Source organism: Phaethon aethereus, assembly GCF_964289735.1.
Source record: "Phaethon aethereus genome assembly, chromosome: 29".
NCBI lineage: Eukaryota > Metazoa > Chordata > Aves > Phaethontiformes > Phaethontidae > Phaethon > Phaethon aethereus.
In genome coordinates this window covers 1,897,760-1,918,422 of record NC_138605.1, presented here as the reverse complement: position 1 = coordinate 1,918,422, position 20,663 = coordinate 1,897,760, and the positions used below count along the sequence as shown (strand labels likewise).

General features: G+C 46.1%; 2 protein-coding genes across 2 annotated transcripts; both read right to left on the bottom strand.

The window, feature by feature from the left end:
- Nucleotides 1–269: 269 nt before the first annotated feature.
- HOXC8 (homeobox C8) lies at nt 270–6,342 on the bottom strand. The gene is made up of 2 exons (XM_082011906.1): nt 4,266–6,342; nt 270–2,178 (listed from the first exon to the last, which is right to left on the bottom strand). The coding sequence occupies exons 1-2, from the start codon at nt 4,699–4,701 to the stop codon at nt 1,886–1,888; spliced, it is 729 nt and encodes a 242-aa protein (XP_081868032.1). The 5' UTR covers nt 4,702–6,342; the 3' UTR covers nt 270–1,885.
- Nucleotides 6,343–8,946: 2,604 nt separating this feature from the next.
- On the bottom strand, nt 8,947–16,050 carry HOXC9 (homeobox C9). Its single transcript, XM_082011903.1, has 2 exons — nt 14,067–16,050; nt 8,947–12,091 (listed from the first exon to the last, which is right to left on the bottom strand). Exons 1-2 carry the CDS (start codon nt 14,626–14,628, stop codon nt 11,847–11,849), a joined length of 807 nt encoding a protein of 268 aa, XP_081868029.1. The 5' UTR covers nt 14,629–16,050; the 3' UTR covers nt 8,947–11,846.
- Nucleotides 16,051–20,663: the final 4,613 nt, after the last annotated feature.

The window sequence follows — 20,663 nt, the reverse complement described above, 5'->3', positions numbered from 1 at the left end:
CCTGCCCATCCCACGAAAAAGCCTTCCCCACAGCAAAGACAGACTTGACAGTGCTGGAGTCATTGCAAGATTTTATTTTATTAGGATTATTATTTTTTGCTGACGGACCTACAGCTTCGGTCGGATAATTAAGCAGCGACGTTGCCATTTTTAATGAGCATTTTGCCATTGCAGCAGTGAAATGCCCCCGCTCTGGGCAGGGAAGCAGGAGAGGGAATCCTCCCCCCTGCCCCAGCCACCTCCGTTGCTGGCGGTTGAGCCAAAATGTTCTGATTTCCTCCCAAATAAAGATGAGCTTTGGTTTTTGAAGCGTGCCAAAGATGATTTGAAGGATGAAATATTAGTCAGAGCCCACTGTGAGTGATGTGTAGGTGTGGGTGCTTTAAAATAGAGATATAGCACTGTAGGCAACGCAGTCCTTTTAAAATCTTTTATTATTATTATTATTATTATAATTATTATTATTTAAGTAATGTCTCACGTATACAATACAAATCCACGGTGTCCAGAAATGTGGGGGGTTTTTTTCTTTTTCTTTTTCTTTTTTTTTTTTCTGGCGGTAATTGCTACATTCAGAGTTTGAACACGCAGAACTATGCTTTTACATAAAACAAATGACGATTTTTTTTTTTGTTTCGAGCATGTTGCATTAACAGATAAGTCAAGACAAATAGATAACTATACATTCAGTGCAATTTAGTTCTACACTACTTTATAAGCACAATAAAATAATACAATACTGTGCGTTCTCAACTAGGCAGTTTCAGTTGTTGGGATTTTTTTTTTTTTCCAAGAAAATAAGCAGCAACAAACGACAATAAAACCGCATTACAAATACTTTCAAAGCATGACTCCTTCTATAGGTAGTGATAAAGTACAATACAAGGTTGGTTGGGTTTTTTTATTGTATTTTTATTATTATTTTATGCTACTTAGTAGCTTGCATCAGGGCAGAAACACAGCTCGCTCTCTCTCTTAAATAAATTCTGACCAAGTAAAATTTTAGGATACGTAAGCCCCTTGTTGATAATAGATTTGATAATTATTGCAGGTTTTCCCTTTAGGTAGTACGTGAAGAATTTCGAGTGCTCACACAGGCAAAGGGTAAACAGCGCCTATAGAAAAAGGGGTTGGGTTGCGTATTTTGGCCTATCAAGGTATATACAAGCCTCAGTCCTATAGAAATGGGGGGGGTGTACGGGGTGGGGGTGTTTGCGGGCGCTACCAGGTATGCTCACCCTCCAAGCTCCTCTTCTTATCTGGCAGGGGCCGCAGGAATGGCCCCTCCGAGGGAAGTGATAAATGGCTGGTAGGAATGGAGATCTCCACAGATAGACAGACACTACACAAACAAGCTAAGGAAACTGGAAGCACCCTGGCACTTCCCCTAGGGTCATTCGGGAGAGGCAAAACCAAGCTTTTTTTTTTTTTTTTTAAAAAAAAAAAAAAAAACAACAACAAAAAGGCAAAGTCAAAGCTGTTCACATAAATACATATGCTGCACCCATCCGTGTGTGCAGCTTCGCAGGCGGGAGCGGAGGGAGCAGGGGACCAGCAGTGACATTTGCTTCCAGGCTTGGTTTAGGACTGCTGGGGGTTGGTTTTGCTTTGCTGGGACATTTAATATTTTTTTTTTAATTTTTTTTTCCCCTGCTCTTGCAGTCAAGCCAACTATGTATTTATTGAACTAAAAACGCAGCTATTAAAAAAAAAGGGGGGGGGGAAGCAGGGGAAGTTTCTATGACAATAAAAAAGGCTACAACTGTTTGACAGGTAGTTACTGCTGTGTGAGCCTCTCCATTCTATACTCTATAAAAGCAAATGACCGTCGTAAACATCTCGATTTATCATCTGCCATAAAACGAGACTTCAAGGGGCTGAGAACTCAGTCCTTGCTTTCTTCTTTTTCCTCCTCTTCTTTTTCCTCTTCTTCATTCCCTTCTTCTTCCGTTTTCTCCTCGTCCCTGGCCCCCGGCAGCTTATCTTTATTGTTTTCTTTTTTCCACTTCATCCTCCTGTTCTGGAACCAGATCTTCACTTGTCTCTCGGTCAGTCCCAGGGCGTGAGAGACCTCAATCCGCCGCTTCCGTGTCAAATACGGGTTGAAGAGGAACTCCTTTTCTAACTCCAGGGTCTGGTACCGGCTGTAAGTTTGTCTGCCACTGCGTCTTCCGGGAGCTGTAGGACACAAACATCAAATAACTTCTTAATTCTCCCCACTTTGGAGGCTCTGCTCCCCCCCCCCTTCCCTCCAGCCCCCCTTGCCTCAATTTTTCCTAAAGGAACTGCTGCCCCCGCCAAAAAAAAAAAAAAAAAGCCCCTCTCAACCCTTTGCATATTAAAGGCACTAAAGGAAAGTCGATGGGTTATTATTAATAATCACAGGGCTGATATTGCTATTAATACTGATAGGCAGCTGCCTTCCCCTGGCTCTTCTGGGGAGTGTTCAGCTCTGGCTGCTTGGCTGGGTGCAGGGAGGTGTGTGTCAAGCTCATTCACAAAAGAGACCTTTCCAGTTTCCTAAAAGGTGATTCTGGATGGTGAGTCCTGCTGGGCAGCTCCAATTTCTAAAAAATATATATTTTCCTATGAAAGGTGCATTGTTCAGCATAAAAACCTCTCCAGCCTTTCTCCTTCTCCCCATTCCTTTTTCTTTCTTCCTTTCTCTATCCTTCTTTCTGTCTTCCTTTCTTTTCTTTCTTCCTTTTCTTCCTTCCTTCCTTTCTTTCTTTTCTTTCTTTCTCTCTTTCTTTTCTTTCTTTCTCTCTTTCTCTCTTTCTTTCATTATTTCTCTCTTTCTTTCTTTCTCTCTCCCACTCTTCCCCCCTCCTTTCTCTCATTCCCTCTTTCTCCCTTTCTCTCCTTCTCTCTCTCTTTCTTTCTCCCTTTTCCTCAAAATGCCCAACTCTTGTTTCCTTTTCCAAATATTCGTCCCAAAATACAGCCTCAGGGTCATCTCTTTTGCTAGTATTTACGCCCTGAGAATTTGAATTTTCCATGAAATCCCCTCTCCCTGTCGGTTAGGGCTGTGTGCCTGTAAAGCACACGCAGCAGAGATGGATATTTGCCTGTGCAAACACAGAGATTGTGTTTGAAGCAAGTCGAGATGGACATTTGCAGCAGTAGCCAAAAAAAGAAAGAAAGAGGACTGAGGTATGTGCAGCTGAGCCCCTGCACTTCCTTCTGCACGGTCCTTTCTTAATGAGAAAAACAATCTATTTGCAAAAAAAAAAAAAAAAAAAAGAGCTCCAGTTTGAAATGATTGCATCCTTGAGACTACCTCTAGGTCAAAGCTTAGATAAATAACGTGTTTTCCTCTGCCTCTATCTCCCAGCCTCTGGGCCACATCCTCTCTACATTAGCCAGAACTCCTTTCTATTTTCTCTTTTTTTTTTTTTTTGGTTGTTAAATTTTGGTGGGGGTAGGGGGGGGAAAACTTTGGGGCTCTGATTGTCCTTAAAATTAACACTAACCTTCACATGTTTTGAATTAACAAGGCTTCTAGACAACCTTGGTCCTTAGGTGGGGGAAACTTGTACTTTGAAGTATTTCGGTTTCTCTGCAATTATCTGGACTTCACATGAGCGAAGTTCCATTCAGCCCAAATTATTTTGAATTTCCCACCCCCTTTTTTTTTTTTTTTTTAACCCAGGACGGCAGCCTGTTCTCCTCCACCCCACCCCATAGCTCTGAGCTAAGTTTCCTTTTCTGTTTAAACTTTTATCTCTAGGCTTTAAGAAACAGATGTAAAGTATTAGTAATACTTATACAAGTTCCCACCTTTCAGGCTTCGTCTCCCAGCGGTTATGAAAGGCTATATGACATTTTAAAGAGCAGTGTATTATCAACATGCAAATAACCTCGTGGGAGCTGTATCTTATTGCCTATCCTCAAGGCAAGCAATAAAAAACAAGTTTTACTTTATTGTGATTTAAGCCTTTTGCAGGGAATCACCTTGCTGGCTCTCTAGTAACTGCTGTCTTGTTTGCTTTCAAAGGTCTTCCTAAAAAGAAGAAACATTAGCACAAACCTGCCATTTCTTTCATAGTTCACAGCTGCCCCTCTTATATTTATATTTTTACGTATATATATATGTACGCATATGTGTGTATGTGCATGTTTATATCTCTAGACATATGTTTGTGCTTGTATATGCATACATATATATATAGATAGACAGATAGACAGAGAGAGAGGAGAGAGGGAGAGAGCGAGAGAGAGAAATAAAGGAAAACATTTAAGGAGGAGGAAAAAAAGGTCCTAACCGTGAGGTCTCATCCATGGGAACATGAGACTGGGAGACGAATTTTGATTTAAATGCCCTTGTCCCTCGCTAGAGTTACTGTTGGAAGACGATTTACAGTCAGGATATTGTACAACAGTCGTCTCTTGCTGAGCACCATAAAGCGATTGCCTCGGTAGAGCTTCATATCCATAGAATTTAGAAGCGTCTCCGTGACACGCCAAGGCGCATGGGTTTTGCTGGTATCCAGAGTTGGAGATGCTGGAGGTTCCGTGGTGGAAAAACTCTTGGACGTGGTGTGAAGGGTGCTGGAAGGTGGGAGCAGTAGTGCCCGGACCATACACGAGAGCATGGCTCCTGCTAACACTTTGTGGAAATCTGCAGTCGTAGTAAGTTGGCTCCAGCGATTCACCGCCTTTGTACTTGGAAAAGAGAGGATTTACAAAGTAGGAACTCATGACCCTCGCATAAAAAAAAAAAAAAAAAAAAAAAAAAAAAAGAGGAAAAAAAGGAAAAAAAAAAAAGACGGCTTTAATTCTAGATTAGTGCGAGATTGTCCCTGGACTGTCTCAAGTCCTGCTTTTTAGTGGCTTTTTTTTTTTTTTAATGCGATCTCAAAGGCGTTTCATGGTGCCTCTGTGTGTCTGTACGGTTGGTTCTCGGTGCTCTTGACTTCTCTTGTAATCTGTCGGTAGGTAGAGCTCTCTCTCTCAATTTCTCTGTAACTCTGCTCCTTCCCTTTAACACCACAGGCAAATTCCTCAAAATCCCGGTGGTGTGGCTTTTTTTTTTTTTTTCTTCTTCTTTTTTTTTTTTTTTTTCCCTCCTCTCTCCCCTCACACGCGATATGTACACATCCCTCCGCCACGCTGAGACAGCCTGCCAGCCAAATGACAGCGTTTTGGGGCGCTTTTTTTTTTTTCTCGGGGGGGGGGGGTGCCGAGATATAGAGGAAAAGGTGGTGTATGCCGGGACACACACACACACACACACACACACACAACCCTCCGGAGAGGGGGGGGACACCCACACCTAATGGTGTGGAGGAGGGTGAAGGTGCGCATTAATATCCAACACCCCCCCCCCCTTTTTTTTTTTCCCAGCAGCAGCCTCTTCACTGATGGCAGCAAATACATGCGCTGGGAGGTCAGCCTAGGTAACCTCAACAGGTAAAGGGAGCCCAAGCAGCCCCCCCTTGCCCTCCCCATCACCCCCGTCCTCCCCCCAAAAAAATTCGGGGTGAGCTTATTCTAGTGCTCAGCATCACCCCCCCCTCCTCATCCCAGGGGGTCACCCGTTTGCCAGGGAGGATGGTGGGGGTGCCCCTGGTGTTGTTGTTGTTGTTGTTGTCATTGTGTTGGGGTTTGGGGGGGCTGCGAGGGTGGGCTTGGTCCCACCTAGAGGGGAGGCAGAAAGAGGAGGGGGTTTCTGGCGTGGTTGGAGACACTGAGCCCAGATTCCTTTCCTTTTCTTTTATTTTCTTTTTTTTTTTTTTTTTTGGCTTTTTTGGGGGGGTGTGCGTGTGTTGTTGTTATTGTGGTGATGGTGGTTGGAAGATTGGGATCAAACAAGCAAACAAAAGCAAAACGGGAGCGAGCGGGCGAGGGAAGCGTCTCCGTATTGATTGGCTGCTTCTTGCTGTCCTTCTTTAAAGAAAATAAAGGCAGAAAATTATGGGGAGTTATTTATTATTTATTTCCCCCCCTCTCCGCTTGCTTCCTTTCAAACCAACCACCGAAAATCCACGGCTGGAAATAACAGGGAAGCGTCTTTCCAAGGGAATAAAGTAGACCATTGCTTAAAGAGAGCTACTCTGGACGCAAGAGAGGCAAAGTGAGACAGAAAGTATGTACTCCCTTTTGTGCATGCCTGTAAAAAATAACCATCGACCTTTTTTGTATTATTATTTCTTTATTTTTTGATTGTTTCCCTATTCAACATAGCGATTTCCCCCTTTTTTTCCTCTTGCAAGGGGTGTTTGTGCCCCTCGCCCCCACTTTTTGCACCGTGACCACTCACTGCAACCTTTCACTTCGGACACTTCATTTTTACGACTGCATGAAGGAACTCAGCTCATTAAAAAATCACATCAAATCACCAGCATTCGTGTTAATTTTTCGGGTCGGGGGGGGGGGGACGACGACGACGCACACACACACGACGACACACACGACATCAACACGTCGTAAATGAATATTTTCTGTAAAGCCGCAAAAATTATCAAACCCAGTAAATGACATAGTGTTATTAACAGTCCCCGTGTTTCCCTCAAAAGTCTACAGACCTTCAAATCTTTCCCTCATGTTCTTCCCCCTAAAAAAAAAGCAACCTAATTATTTTCAGAAGAGACCTGGGTGACTCCGACCAATTTCAAGTGTGGAGGGAGAAAAATACCATCTCAGCTACGCTCGCCAAGCTGTTTTGAGGTGTGTTTTTCTGCCCAGTAAAGGTCACATTCTCGCTCTTTTTTTTTTTTTTCTTTTTTTTTTGAGGCATGGGGTGGCTCAAACCTCCGGTGGGGTTGAAACTGTATTTTTGAAATTTTTTTCAGACACTTTCCCAAGAAGAAGAAAAGACCCCAGTAGCCCCCCAGTCCACCTTTATTAGATTTTCATATATCGAGGGTGTATTTTTCCATTTAGAAAGGCTGCATGTGGTGGGTTTTTCCTCCCCGTAAGCAGACAATGAACTATGCAGGAGAACAGTGATTTTTCCGCTGCCCTATTGTGAAAATATTTTTAAAAATCAAGCTATGTTTGCTGTGAAGAAATAGTCTTCATACCCGCATAATCTCAAGGACGGCACGATGACCATATTCATTTTTACAGGAGAACTCACCCACCTGGTCCCCCCTTCCCCAGATTACCCCTTCCCTAGAGAATTCTTCCCCCCCAAATGAAGAAAAGAGCAACTAGGGACAGAGGATCCTTAATTAACAGCTAATAGGTGAACATTTTCCTCCTCTAATCAATAACATTTCTATTTTTAAAAGCCCAGCGCCTGCCTATGCGATAAAGGCAGCCCTGCAACTTAAAAGGGCAAAAATAAAAATTTAAGTCGTCAGATTTGGGCAGTTCGGGCTGCGTTTGGGAAAAACTGCTGCATTTTTCCAATCGTCATCCCTGGATGCAGTAAGGAAAGGTGCAGCGAGTCTTCCAGAATCCTACCTTAGGCTGGGAAATAAATGTTTGCCTTCAGGGGCTGTGAAAGAAAGGACCCACCACCCCCTCCCAGATTTCATGAAATAAGATATATGCAATTGCCTGCTTCTTTTTAAGGAAAATATCTTGACATTTACTGTCTGGGGAAAGTGCTGCTCTTTGTCTTTACTGTTTTGGCCGGGTTTAGGTGTGGGGATGGAGGGGGGATGATGTGTCTTGCGGGTGCATGCGCTTGAATGTAGCTTTATCGGTGTGGCTGTATTGTACTTTTTTTATTGTACCCTCCCGGAGTTTATTTTATATCCCCCCCCCTCCCTCCTTTTGCCCTGACCTTCACTGAAAAATGTCATTCCTTCCTTCCCCACCCCAAAATGAGGAGGCTTTGGAGAGATACGTGACGTGCGTAAATAAAGAGAAAGGGAGGGGGAAAAAAAAACCAAACAACCCACCCACAACCACTTCAAAATAGGCAATTTCTCTGTGCAAGCATTTTTATGCATTTATGCGCTCCCCGCGCCGTCAGATGCCAGCCCTGAGCGCCGCTCCGCGCCCCCCGCGGAAAAAAAAAAAAAAAATTAAAAAAAGCTATTTCTGGGGGTTTTCAGCACGGTATGTGGGATGTGTGTGGGGGGGGTGAAGCCAGGCAGCTCCGCTCCCCCCCGTTTTGCCATCCCCGGGCGCGGAGCCACTTCCGCGGGTGCGGGGGAGCCGCGGGCGCTAACATTGGGCAACAGCGCCATCTCGCGGCCGCGCCGGGGCGCAGCAACGCGGCCCCGGGGGCGGGGGGGGGGTGTCTCCGCCGGTCCCCGCGGATTACCGCCGGCGCGTTATACCCGACAATCCCTTACCGGCGCCCCGCGGTGCGCCCACCCCTATTTAAACACTGAAGCGCGGGCAGGATTTTTCTAGGAAAAAAGCCATTTCCACCACCTTTGTGGGTTTTTTTCCCCGTTTCCCCTTTTTCTCACCCATAAAAATAGCGAAAAACCAAAAGCAGCACACGCACGCGGGACCAAACCAACCCACCAGATGTGCCACCCCCCTCCCCACCTCCACGCTTTTATCAGTTTTGGTTTCGAGCTGGGGTTTGATTTTCTTTTTTTTTTTTCTCTTTTTTTTTTAACCTCCCCTCGTCCGAGGGGGGTCTGTTGTTTGTAGCTTGTAGACAAAACATTCCAATAATCCGGTTTCAAAGAGAAGAGCACCCACCTTATTTAAACCATAAAGCAATTAAAGCCAGACGTCTAGCCAGATCTAGGGTCCTGTTTTGTTCGGTCCTATTCAGCCCCGCATAGCAGGGAGACAAACAGAGTTGTAAAAGTGGCATTTTTTTGGCTGCGGAAATGTACCTATGGACAGCTGGAGGGTCCTGTCGGTTTTGTGTGCCTTACAAAAGGGCAGATTTGAAATCCGGCACGCACACCCCCGAAAAAAAAAAAATACCCCCAGAACCTCATATAGATCCCTATATATATATATATATATATTGGGTTTTTTTTCCTCTCCGAGAGCTATAAGCGCATCTCTCCCCGGGCAGAAATACATGTGCATGTTCACAAGCGCCGGCACACAATAGCTGTATCAGTATGCGTCTGCACACACGCGCCATATGTCAAAGAATGCCGAAATTGGAGCATTTTGATACATGAATCCGGGGAAAGGCTGGCCACAGGGTGTGCTGCTGGCGGCGAGCCGCAGTTTAATTTATTTTATTTTATTTTTTAAAATTATTATTATTTATTTTGAGCCACACTGGGGTGGTTTTGGGGGTTTTTTGTGGTGTGGTTTCCCGCCCCCCCCCCTCCGCTGGCTGTTGTGGAGGAGAAATTCAATGGCTGAGCCGCACCAGCGCAGCCTCCCAGCAGGGCCAAATGGCATTTTATAACTGGTGTAACCCTTCACCGGGGGACGGGGCGGGGGGCGGGGGGGCGCTGAGGATACCGGGGGCCTTGCACATGAACTAAAACTGCGGCAGGATTTTAACCCAACCCACCCCACCACCAACAAAAGAAAGCCCCAACCAGCAGCTCGGTGGAGACAAAGGGGCATCTCCTGCGCTGCCCGCCGGCTCTAATGGGGGTCTGGGCGGAGAGGGGCTGGGGAGGGAGGGGGGGGCATAGGGGGAGGGAGCAGGCTGTGGTCGCACTGGAAATGAGATCCGCTTGAATGAAAGGGGGGCCAAAATGAACTTCCATACATCATGTCTTTTCAACATCGCTAAACGCTCCTGACAAGCCCCTCCAGAGAGCCGGGTCCGAAACTGCCTCCAAACTCCTGTCCGAATGATGGTCGGGATTTTTTTTTTTTTTTTAATTATTTTTTGTTTCCCCCTCTTAATTCATCATGATAAAAACGGAGGATGATTTCTCCCCTCTCGCGAAGAGGACGTGGGCGAGCCGCTTCTCGACCCTGCAGGGTTTTATGCTTTATTTAAGGCGGGACGAAGGAAGGGAGAGAAGCAGACGGGAGGGAAAATAATGATAATAATAATAATAAATAAAAAAATATATTGTCATGACTTAGGTGGAACGATTTCCCCCTTTTTTTTTTTTTTTGGTCCATAAATCTTTCGCTCTGCTAAAATGTTTTCTAACCTGACCATTTCATTGCGCTCGTTAAGGTTTTTCCAAACAGACCTAGCACAAAACTGGGATTGTAAAAGGGCTTTTTAGCTTCCTCTGCTCCAGGGATGTCTCTGCTGATAGACCGCGGTGCGCCTGTCCCCCTCCGGTGACAAAAATAGACCCCGCTTTAAAAGCGAGGACACAAATCAGGGGAAGGAAAAGAAACCTCCAAATGCTTCAGCAAGAAATATTAAAGAGCAATATTTTATGAGATCAGCAGAAGTAATCGCTTCCAGATTTTTTTATTTCGGAGGAACTGGGACGAGGGCGACAAACGTATCCCGCTCGCCTGATCTGGTTTTGATTAGGAAGATTAAAACGCTGCTCCACTCATTTCATTAAAGAAAGGGACCTATAACAAGTTTTTATGATTAAACATCCCTCGCTGCTCATTTTTTATACAATCTCCTGCCTCTTGCTCCTCATTCAGCAGCCTGGGGAGCGCCCAGAGAAGGAGCCATCGATAACCGCGGCTCCGTGCGCTGTGGGCTGCGTATTTTCTCGCCTCTGCGCAAGCCACCAGCCCCATCTCGCCCTGGCAGGACGGCGGGGTTTGACCTTTCCGCAGCCAACAACCCTTCTCCCCCCCCCCCCCCTTTTTTTTTTTAATATTCTCCCCCGGGTAGGGCGAAGGGAGGGGGGGGTGTCTACTTTTTTGCCTTTTTTTTTTTTCCTTTTACCCCGAAAATTTGCAGGCTGCCTCATCGCCACCACCCATTTCTTTCTTTATCCCCCTGCTCTTTCTTCCCCCTCAGCCCTTCTCCACCCCCGACATTTATTTTTTTATTGGGGGGGGTTCCCCCTTTTCCTGGGTTGTCTTGCGAGAAGCAGCACTTCCAGCAACCCTCCAAGTTTTGGCAACCCATCGATAAGGCAGCAGCTCCCCCTGAGTGGATGGCAGAGAGCGGATGCCTTTGCCAGCTCCTCTATTCCCAGCATCCATATTTAGCCTTTTTTACATATCCTTCGATTGCCTGGGGTCATAAATTAGTACAATTAATTATCCCAATCTAAAAATTGATGGCACATATAACCCTTACCTCAGCGCCTTTTTATTATGGTACTCTGAAATAGAAAAGTGCTGGGGAAGGAAGCAGAAATCTCCGCTCTCCTCCGGCTGCGGGGATGCTCGGGTCCGCCCCGCCGAGGCACCGGCACCGGCACCGGCCGGCAAAGCCCCGGGGCTGCTCCTCTGCAAAGGGCTTTAAATAAAAAGACACCTACATACTGATTTTTTTTCTTTTTTCTTCTTTTTTTTTCCCGTGACGTTAGGTATATTTACATAGAGCTGCTCTACAATAGCGAACATAACAATATTACAGAACGGTTCTGAGACGAGAATAAAATACACAAATAAGTACAGCAGAAACGTTCAACACCATGACAGAACATCATTGAGCCATATTCCCTTCAGTCTTTTTTTTTTTTCTCTTTTTCCTCTCTTTTGTACAAAATATTCACTCACGAGCTCGCGGAATTAAAAAATAAAAATACTGGATAAGTTTAATTTATGAAATAAAATACTAAAAAAAAAAAATTCAAGTACTTCTTGTGTTTGTTTTCTGAGGAGGACAAAACAAGGAAGAAGAAAGGAAGAGAAAACAAACCCCCCAAACATCTTTCTTTTATTCAGTTGCATTTTAGAAAAGACTCGTGTCCCAAAACGCTTGCTGTGTTTGCCTATAACGCTAAACATTCATCCGCACATTCAAAGTCAGAAACATTTCAACCCCCAAAAACAGCCTCTTTTTTTTTCTTTCTTTCTTTTTTTTTTTTTTCTCTCCACCCTCGTTTCTCATTGACTGGACTTTGCCAACTTTATTGCTGTTCTTTATCGGTTTTTTCTTTATTCATTTTCTTCATTTTCATTCGCCTGTTCTGAAACCAGATTTTGACTTGGCGTTCAGTGAGATTAAGGACTCTGGCTACTTCGTACCTCCGGTCCCGTGTAAGGTACATATTGAATAAAAACTCTTTTTCCAGTTCCAGGGTCTGATACTTTGTGTAAGGACATCTTTTCTTCCTCGTGGAGCGCGCATGAATCCAATTTGCGACGGGATTGTCTGAGAAAGAAGATTTTTATATTTTTTGGGGGGGGAAAAAATCAGTGTATACAGCTGGCCTTTCTTCCCTCCCCCCCTCCACGCCCTGGTGTATCTATAGAAAGAAACCTGTTTAATTAGCAGATCTTACCTAAATATTTTAAGTGACCTTCAGAAGAGTTTAATCTGTTTATTTTGGAGGGGTCATTTCCTTTTCTTTTGCTGCTGTTCTCACATAAAAGTTTCAGTAAATAAAACTGTAGCAATGGGTTTAAAATAATAATTATCCACATGACTGCTACTAGCAGTAATCTAAGAACATAGTCATAAAAAGTCAAAATTCCCACCATTTCATAGGCCCATAAACTCTTTTTACAACCTCAGCTCTCCAACACTTTCCCTAGAAGCTTCCCCAGACCTGGAAAGCCGAGTTTGTTTTTTTAATATCTTAAGGATGACACGGGAGATGTCCCACTGGCTCCCAGAAATTGGCTTTTTTTTTTTTTTTTCCCTCCCCCCCTTTAGCCTAAAGGACCTTCCACGCTGCTGCCACATCCCCGCTCGGTCAGGGGAGCAAACCCATCGTTCCGTTCCTTGGGAAAAGGTTTTCCCCTCTGCCCGTTTTAGGCAGCTGCCTGCCAGCAAAGGGAGACTTTCACCCCCTGATTCCTCGACTTATTTTTATCACGAGGGTGCCTGGCACCATCCCGCCTGTCATAAATAGAGGTGTGAGCGCCTGCCCGAGATAGAGAGCCAGATACCGAGGCACCAAGGTGCTCCCATCTGCTGACACCCAGCTTTATCGCTCGGGAATCACCCGCATCTTAGGCCGGGGGGGGTCCCACCAAACCCAGGGCACGGCCGAGCGGCTGCGGGGGTACCCCGCATCCCCCCTCCCCTACGTGTCCCCCCCACGAGGATGCTGAGCTCCTCTCCGGGAGGGTTTGACCAGGAGGGTTTTGGGGTAGTTTTTGGGTTTGGGTTTGGGGTTTTTTTTAAATCCCCGGAGCTGAGCTGACCCCCTGTCCTCACCCCCCCAGGAGTTGCCCCCCTCCGCAGAGCTGGGGTCCGGGCTCCCCCGCGCTGCAGGCTGGAGGTGAGGGTGATGCTGGCGGCTACCTGACTCCTGCCCCTGCAACGTTCCAGCTTTCCTGACGGCTGGCTTGGGTTTTCGGGGTTTTTTTCTGAGTTGCCCCCCCTCCCGCCCCCCTCACTTGGGCTGCAGGAGATGTTTCCTCAAGTGTATGGTCCAATGTCCTGCACTCGCTGCCTTCTGCCCTCAGCTACCTCCACAACGCTGAGTTTATGCCTTTACAATTCCAATTTTCCTCCTTCCTTCTCCCCTACACACCCACCACCCACCCCCGGCCCCCCGCCCAGGGCACCCACCTTTTCATTTATTCCCACGTGTTGGAGCATTTTATGAATAATTGCACCGGTGGAGCTTTTATTGATTTTTAAAATAGATAAAGAGACACCTCTGCATTTACCCAGAGATATTCCTTTCCCCTCCCCCCAAAAAACCCACATCAATACGCTCACTTCCAGCCAGCTACAACTCTTCCTTGTTCTTTGAAAGTGGAAATATTTGAAAGCGAAGAGGCTTCTCCCTCTGCCTTCCCCCCTCTCGCTCCCTCTCACACACGCACTCTCCTTCTCTCTATATTTATATTATTTTTTTTTAATTCCCCCCGGTGGAAGGCGATGAATATTTGATCAAAGCAGCCAACAGCCTCCCCCTCCCCTGAAAAAAAAAAAAAAAACACAAAAAAGGAAAAAAAGAAAAAAAAAAAGAAAAAGAAAATACTAAAGAGCCCCAAAGAAAGTACAGATATTCGCTCTCCGGCTCTGCTAGGCGGACTCGCTCAAACCCCCAGATCTTCCTGCGTATCTGGAGTTTTAGGGTCGGGCTCTCTAAGGTAATTTCATTTTATTGAGTAGGGTCCTGGAAGCCGTAATGCCTCCCCGGTCGTAAACAAGAATGACTTCGACTTACTAGGGTCTAATTCGTGCTTTTCTTCTTTGTGTTTGCTGGAAGCGATGGCTTCGGACTCCGGGGAAGGAATTGTCTGCGCGGCTCTGTCTCGCAGCTCCCCCGGAGCCCCGTACATGTAGTCCGCGTAGCCGCGGCCGTCGGCGGGGCCGCACTCCCCCCGCCGCCCGGGGAAGGCGTCGGGCTTCAGGCCGTAGGGGCGAGCACCGGGGGCGAAGGCCGGGAAGGAGACGGCCCCGGCGAGGGGCTCCAGCCAAGTCCGCATGTACCTGGGCTCGGCCCCCACGGGCGCCTGGGGAGCGTAGGGGTGGTAGCCCACGGAGGACTGGGAGTGGACGGGAGCCCAGGAGGTGGTAAAAACGGCCGGTTTGGGGGCGAAACTGCAGGACGGAAAGTCGGCACAGTCCGGGACTAATCCTGACGGTCGGGCAGCAGCCGGGTGGGCGGCAGAGCTGGGGAACCTGGAGGCCAAGAGCTCTTCGTTCTCGTGGCTTATCAAGGAGTCAACATAGTAGTTGCTTATGGGGCCAGAAGCCGACATGGTTCCCCCCTCTTTTACATTCATAAGATTATTGTATGAACTGTATGTGTACTTTTTATCTTCTCATAGAACAATCAGGGCAGGTAATTATTTTTTCAGCCTTTCCCAGTGTGCCATTGGCTGCCCGCCCTCACGTGATTGTATTTACCCAAAAATATAGCGTGGATCAATCCGCAGGTCTTTTTTTTTTTTTTTCCTTTCTCTCTCTCTTTTTTTTTTTTTTTTAATAACGCCACCCGGCTTTTCCTTAAAACCGATGGAAAATGGGGCGGAGATGGGGAGGAGGGAGGCTCGGCCGGTCCTCAGCCGGGGGATGCTCTGCCCGCGGGCTGGGGCGGGGGGGAGATTTGCCCTGGTGCTGAGGAAGGTGGAAGGTAATTGTGGAAGGTAGTCCAGGAACTATTTCTTGACGTAATTTGTCTCTGTCCTTTGCTTCTGCAGCTTCTAGCCTCTAATGGACACATTAAATTGAATATCGGTGGGAAGGGGAGAGGGGAGAAGTGTGGTGGAGGTGGGCTCCCCACTTGGAGAAAGGAGCTGGGGGGGGAGAAGCTTTTAACCTAAAAGCAAAGGGGGCTTTTGTCATCTTTTGCAGCGCTGTCTCATCGTCAGGCTGCTCAGCAGCTGGGAAATCTGTGGGGCACAGGCACATCTAGTCCTGCTTTAAGAAATAAGTGTCTTCAGGAGGAAAAAAAAAATATATATTATGAGGAGCATCTTTGAAAAGAGGAGGGGGAAAGAATAATACCACCAGCACCCCCCCCAAAAAAAAAAAAAAAAAAGGAAAGACTGAGCTTTTGCAGTGAAAGGCTGCATTATTCGGCAAGTAGTCGTGGATGTTTTTATGTCCTTCAATAAAATTTTTACGAGGATCATTTGATTGTTCATAAATGTGTCGTTCATTAAATAAAACCGTAGGACTGAGTTTCAGCTATATAGCTGAGGATGAGAGAGCTTTTGCGTATCAGGAGGAAGCAACAATGTGTGCTGGGCACATGATTGTTCTTATTTTTTTTCTTTTTTTGTTAACGCCTGGAAACTTTTCTTTTTGCACCAAATCGATTGAAGAAGTTGGGAGCGTTAAAAAATCGGTGATAGCCTGCCTTCATTTTGAGAGAATTACCTTTCCTTTGTAAGGAAAGACAGGTAGGTAAATAGCTCACGCCCATTGGAGTTTGAAAGAAGGGAATTAGGCGATTTCTCTGGAAGGAAAAAAAAATTAAATTAAGATACCTAACCAAAAATAAGCGCTCATAATTTTTTTTAGAAATAGAACCCCCCAAAAATATGGGTTGTCTGGGCTCTCCAGGGCTCTCCATCACCTCGGGTTTTCTAGGGCTGGGGGGACATGGAGGAAAATGGTCAAAATTTGCAAGAAGAAGGAAAAGTGTGGGCTCAGAAGGGGACGGGGGTTCCTCCGGGGGAGAGGCAGGCAGGCAGGGGGGGTGGGCAGGGTGTCTCCAGTGATGCAGCATTCACCAGTGACAGGCGTTCTGTACAGTCTGTGCAGGTCCCACGGACGGACACGGCAGAAACCTCTCCAATTATTATTAATTTTTATTCCCCCCCCTCCCCCCGTAAGTTGCTTGGGAAATGCGAGCAGGAGGAGAAAAGAGATTAAGGCAGATTCTGGGATAAACAAGGCGAGGAGGAGTGATGCTGCCAAGAGACACCCCCCCTCCCCAGCCCCTCCAAACTTACCCCCTCAGCTGAGCCAGGGTAAAATCCTGCACCTCAGTTCACAGGGCTCGAGCGAAAAAATTTAATGCACAAGGCTGCCCTCGCTGCTGGTAGAAATAGGGTTTGCCTCTCGAAATATAGGAAAGGCTTTAAAATTAAAATATGACGCGGGGTGTTTGTCAAGGGACTCCGGATTTTCCAAATTCGAAGAGAAAAGTCATCGACTCGCTCCCTCACAGAATTTATCCCTCATTCCGTTTTAAGTCCCCTGCTTTATGTGAGCCCTTAAAGGGAAATATTCCTGCAGGAGCAGAATGTCTTCTTTGGCCTTTATCGAGACCAATTTATCTGTCAATCACCAGTCTCCAATGACGGTTATTTTTATGCTCGCGAGAAAAAATATAATATATATAAATATACACACACTCATCATTCTTTTATCTATTCCTATTTTTTAAATACTTACTCTGCAGGGCTGCTAATACAGTGGGCTGTGACACGTGGAGGGGAAAAAGCAGCTTGGCTTTTCTACTTTGGTGGAATATTTTAAAGAGAATCCTTACAAAAGAGGGGTTGTTTGCAGACGTGTATGCAGAAGGGGAGAGGGAGAAAGGAAAAAAAGAGACAGAGAGAGAAGGAGGGAGAGAGAAAGGAAGGACTGAGCGTGCAGAGGGAGAGAAGCACTGAAAAGCAGAGTCAGTGGGGAGGTTTTCCAGAGGAAAAACAAAATAATAAAATGTCAGAATATACCACAGACGAACCGCAAAACGAGCAGAAATTACCAAAGCCACACAGTTATAATAAGTAGCAGCAGTTTTTGTAACCTTAATGCGAGCAGGCAAGGTCACTAAATTAGTCGTGGATGGTGCATGTTGGTGTTACACAAAGGCAAACATATCTGGCGAAGATTTCCTTTATTTGCACGGAAAACTGCAGCCCACGGAATTATTCGCTCCCCATATTGTTGTGGGATCTCAAATAAAAAATCAGATAGCGTTTGTAATACAAACCCCTTTCATTCAGGGGCTGCTGGTCTCAGAATTAAGCAGCACAAAGCAGAGCTGGAGACACTTCACCTTAAAGCAAACTAAAGACACGGCTTGGGACTAAAAACACGGTTTAAGACCAAGGACACGGCTTAAGACAAGGTTTTCTCCACGTTTAGCTGCAGAATCCCGTAACACGATGTGAACCCCCATAAAATTTAACACGATGTGAACCCACATAAAATATTGTCCTTTCACGCTTATCTCGACATGAAACCATCCCCATGGATGAACGCAAAGTTATGTGAATAAAGTCCACTCAAAGTGCAAGGCAAATAAAGCAATATCCTGAAATATTCTTCTTTTCAGTGGCAGTGTCTCCGAGCAAATATCCAGACTGGAATTAAAACACGCCTTGCTATTGAATTCAGCAGCTACAAGGTTATCTCGCAGCTTTTATGCAGGCTCCAGCTAGACTCCTATGCCTCCACATAAGCTTCGGTACTTGTTTAATAGGAGATTACCTCTTCTGAAATGATGAACTATCACATCCCTTCCAGGCAGGCTAATATCTTTTCCTCTCACCTCCCCTTTTGAATCTTGCAGGGGAAAGACACTTAATTGCGTTGAGCAAAACTAACACTAGCAGTCCACAAGCTGTACGAGTATTTATTTTTTTTTTTTTTTACCCTGACGGAGGGAAAAAAAAAATAATTCAATAAAAAACCAACAAGAAAGTCGAGTCGCAAATTAGGAGGTTACAGAAAATCAAGCCTTTGTCTGAGCACTGTCCTGGCCAGTTGACTTTCTGACACCTTTTCGGAGCTAAATGCTTCCCATGTTCGCCCTGCTCCCTGCAAGTGCTGTGTGTGCTCAGCCCGAGCTGCATCCCTGCCCTGCCCTGTGCGCGCAGCCGGGCTCTTTCCCCACTTCCAAATCTTTTGGTTTCGCTTTGAGAAATTCTCCCCTGATTGGAAGGAAGGGAGACAAAAAAATAACCCTAATAAAAAAAAAAAAAAAGAGACAGAAGAGGGAGAAGGCAAAAAAAAAAAAAAAAAGAAAAAACAACTATTGGACAGCCTGCCTGCTGAGGTGACCCTGCTTTCTTGGGTTTTTCTTGCTATTTAAATTTTTTTTTTTTCCCCAAAAAGTGGTGGCAAGGAAAAGCCAGCCTGCGGTCCCCAGTAATTGGGGAGGGGGGGTGTCCCTCTTTGCCTGTCGCAGCTCCAGGCCCCAGTACCACCAGCAGCTTTCCTCAGGAGAGGGGCTGCTGCCCACCGGGGCACCCCCGAGGCTTCGGGGCCGAAGGGTCTGGGGGTGAGCAGGCACCGCGCCCCCCCCTGGGCAGACAGACGGAGCCTCCACCAGGAAGGGGGAGAAGGGGGTAAAAAAAAAAACCACAAAAAACAACAACAAACCCATCCGCATTCCCCCGCTTTCCCTCGGTTCAATTAACACTGTCAAGTTCGGATTAAAAAAGAAATCGGTGTTTTCTCCGCTGCTTGGCCCCCCCGGCCCCCCAAGCCCCGCTTTGGAGGAGCAGGGAAGGGCGGTGCTGCCCTTATATCTCTCCATAAGCGAAACGAAAGTAACCCTCCAGCCAGCTCCAACTCCCACTCCCCGCCTGCGATTTCAGCCCCAACCCGGATTAAAGTTCCCTTTTTAATTTTTTTCCCCTTTTCTTTGTCCTTTTTCCATTCCTTTCCTCTTCTCTTTTGCCTGCCCAAGTTCTTTCTTTCTTTCTTTTGTTCCTTCTTCACCCCTCCTTTCCTTAAAAAAAAAAAAAAAAAAAAAGAAGAGAGGAAAAAAAATTGTACACAATAGATTGAATGACTCTCCAGCAGACTCTCTGAAGAGGCTGCAAAATATTTCCTGATCCCCCAGATGCCTCTGTTTATTCCAGGATTATCTCTTAAAGTAAATAAATATGGGGAAAGATTAATTTCAGGCCAAATACCATCCGTGAATCTTGCAGCAGCGCGATGGCAGGCTATAGGCTTTGCCTTCCCCCCTCCCTGCTAAATTCTTCGGCTGCTTGAAGATCATATTTATTCAGGCTTCCTTAAAAGTTATCATACAGAAAAAGCTCCCCAGGACGACAACGGACCGCGGGAACTTGCACGCACATCGCTTCATATCAACGCGAAAACTTCAATCTGAGCCAATATGGGAGCCATAGCTAAGGCAAAGAAAAGCAGCATTCAGCTTAAAATGACACTGCAGGAGTTTTTTACCTGCTTAAGTGCTTCCCCCCCACCCACACCCCCCCCTCTGTTTGTTGCTGAGAATTCCTGTCTCTCCAGTGTTGGAGGTACAGCTAATAGACAATAAATTCCGAGGTGCAATTAAAGCTAAGAACAATTTCTTTAAGTGTGTTATGGTCTCCTTTTCCAAAATTTCAGGTCTCCACCAGACGAAGCCTACTGCAGATGTTCACGAAAACCAGCAGCTCGTCTGCAACAGCCGGGGAGGGTGCAAAATTAAAGCTCCTCTCCACGCTGCTCTCCAGGTTAGCTCGGTTTTGGGTGTGATATGAAATGCAGGTCAACAGAAGGGGAAAAAAAAATTTCCCAGAGAAGTAAATTAAAAGAAGAGCAAGAAAACAAGCCTGAACCCAGAGAGGCGAAGTGTATACTGCCTGGAGAAACATATTTCTATACTTCTCCCTTTACATTTATTATGTTTCTGTCAGACACCCTGTAATTAGCATAGATAACTATAGTTGCAAGCTCCAAGTTGTGTCTGCAAATTCTATTGTTTGGCCGCTCCGGTTGCACACCAGCGAGCTTGAAAGCGAGCACAAGGTGTTAGGAAGAGCCTGGTGCCCTCAAATAAGACAATAACCCCACGAAATGTATGGGGGGGGAGCGGCAGGGGGGGCGGAGGGGCGAAGGGTGCCGCTTTAGGCGATGGATTCCAGCCCAATCTGCACCGCAATATCTCTGGCCTGGTGCAAACGTCTCCTCCAGGAGATCAGCTCCGTCTTAAACCTGCTTCTATCTACCACAAATATGGCTTAAAATAAAGACTATTCGGGCAACACCCCGTCTTCTGTCTTAATCCACCCCTCCCTCCAAGCAGTAAAGGTCGTCTGCAGAGCCAATACCTATGTAAATACTCGGTGTCTGAGCCAGACACCTAAAGATAACAACCTTGAGCAGGGACATTTGCTACCATTTACACGATCCCCTCCACCAATTTGTTTTCCAGCCCTGGAGCGGGTTTGCCTTGTAGGAAAGAGCTGAGCCTTCAGGGGACTTTCTCAAAAATCCAGCCGAGCAAATATCTCGGAGAGTTTTTGATTTGGGGTGTGGGGGGAAGAGCAATGCATAATATAGCCCAGTTCTTCCCCCGCTACAAAAAAAAAACCCACAAAAAAACAACACAAAACCG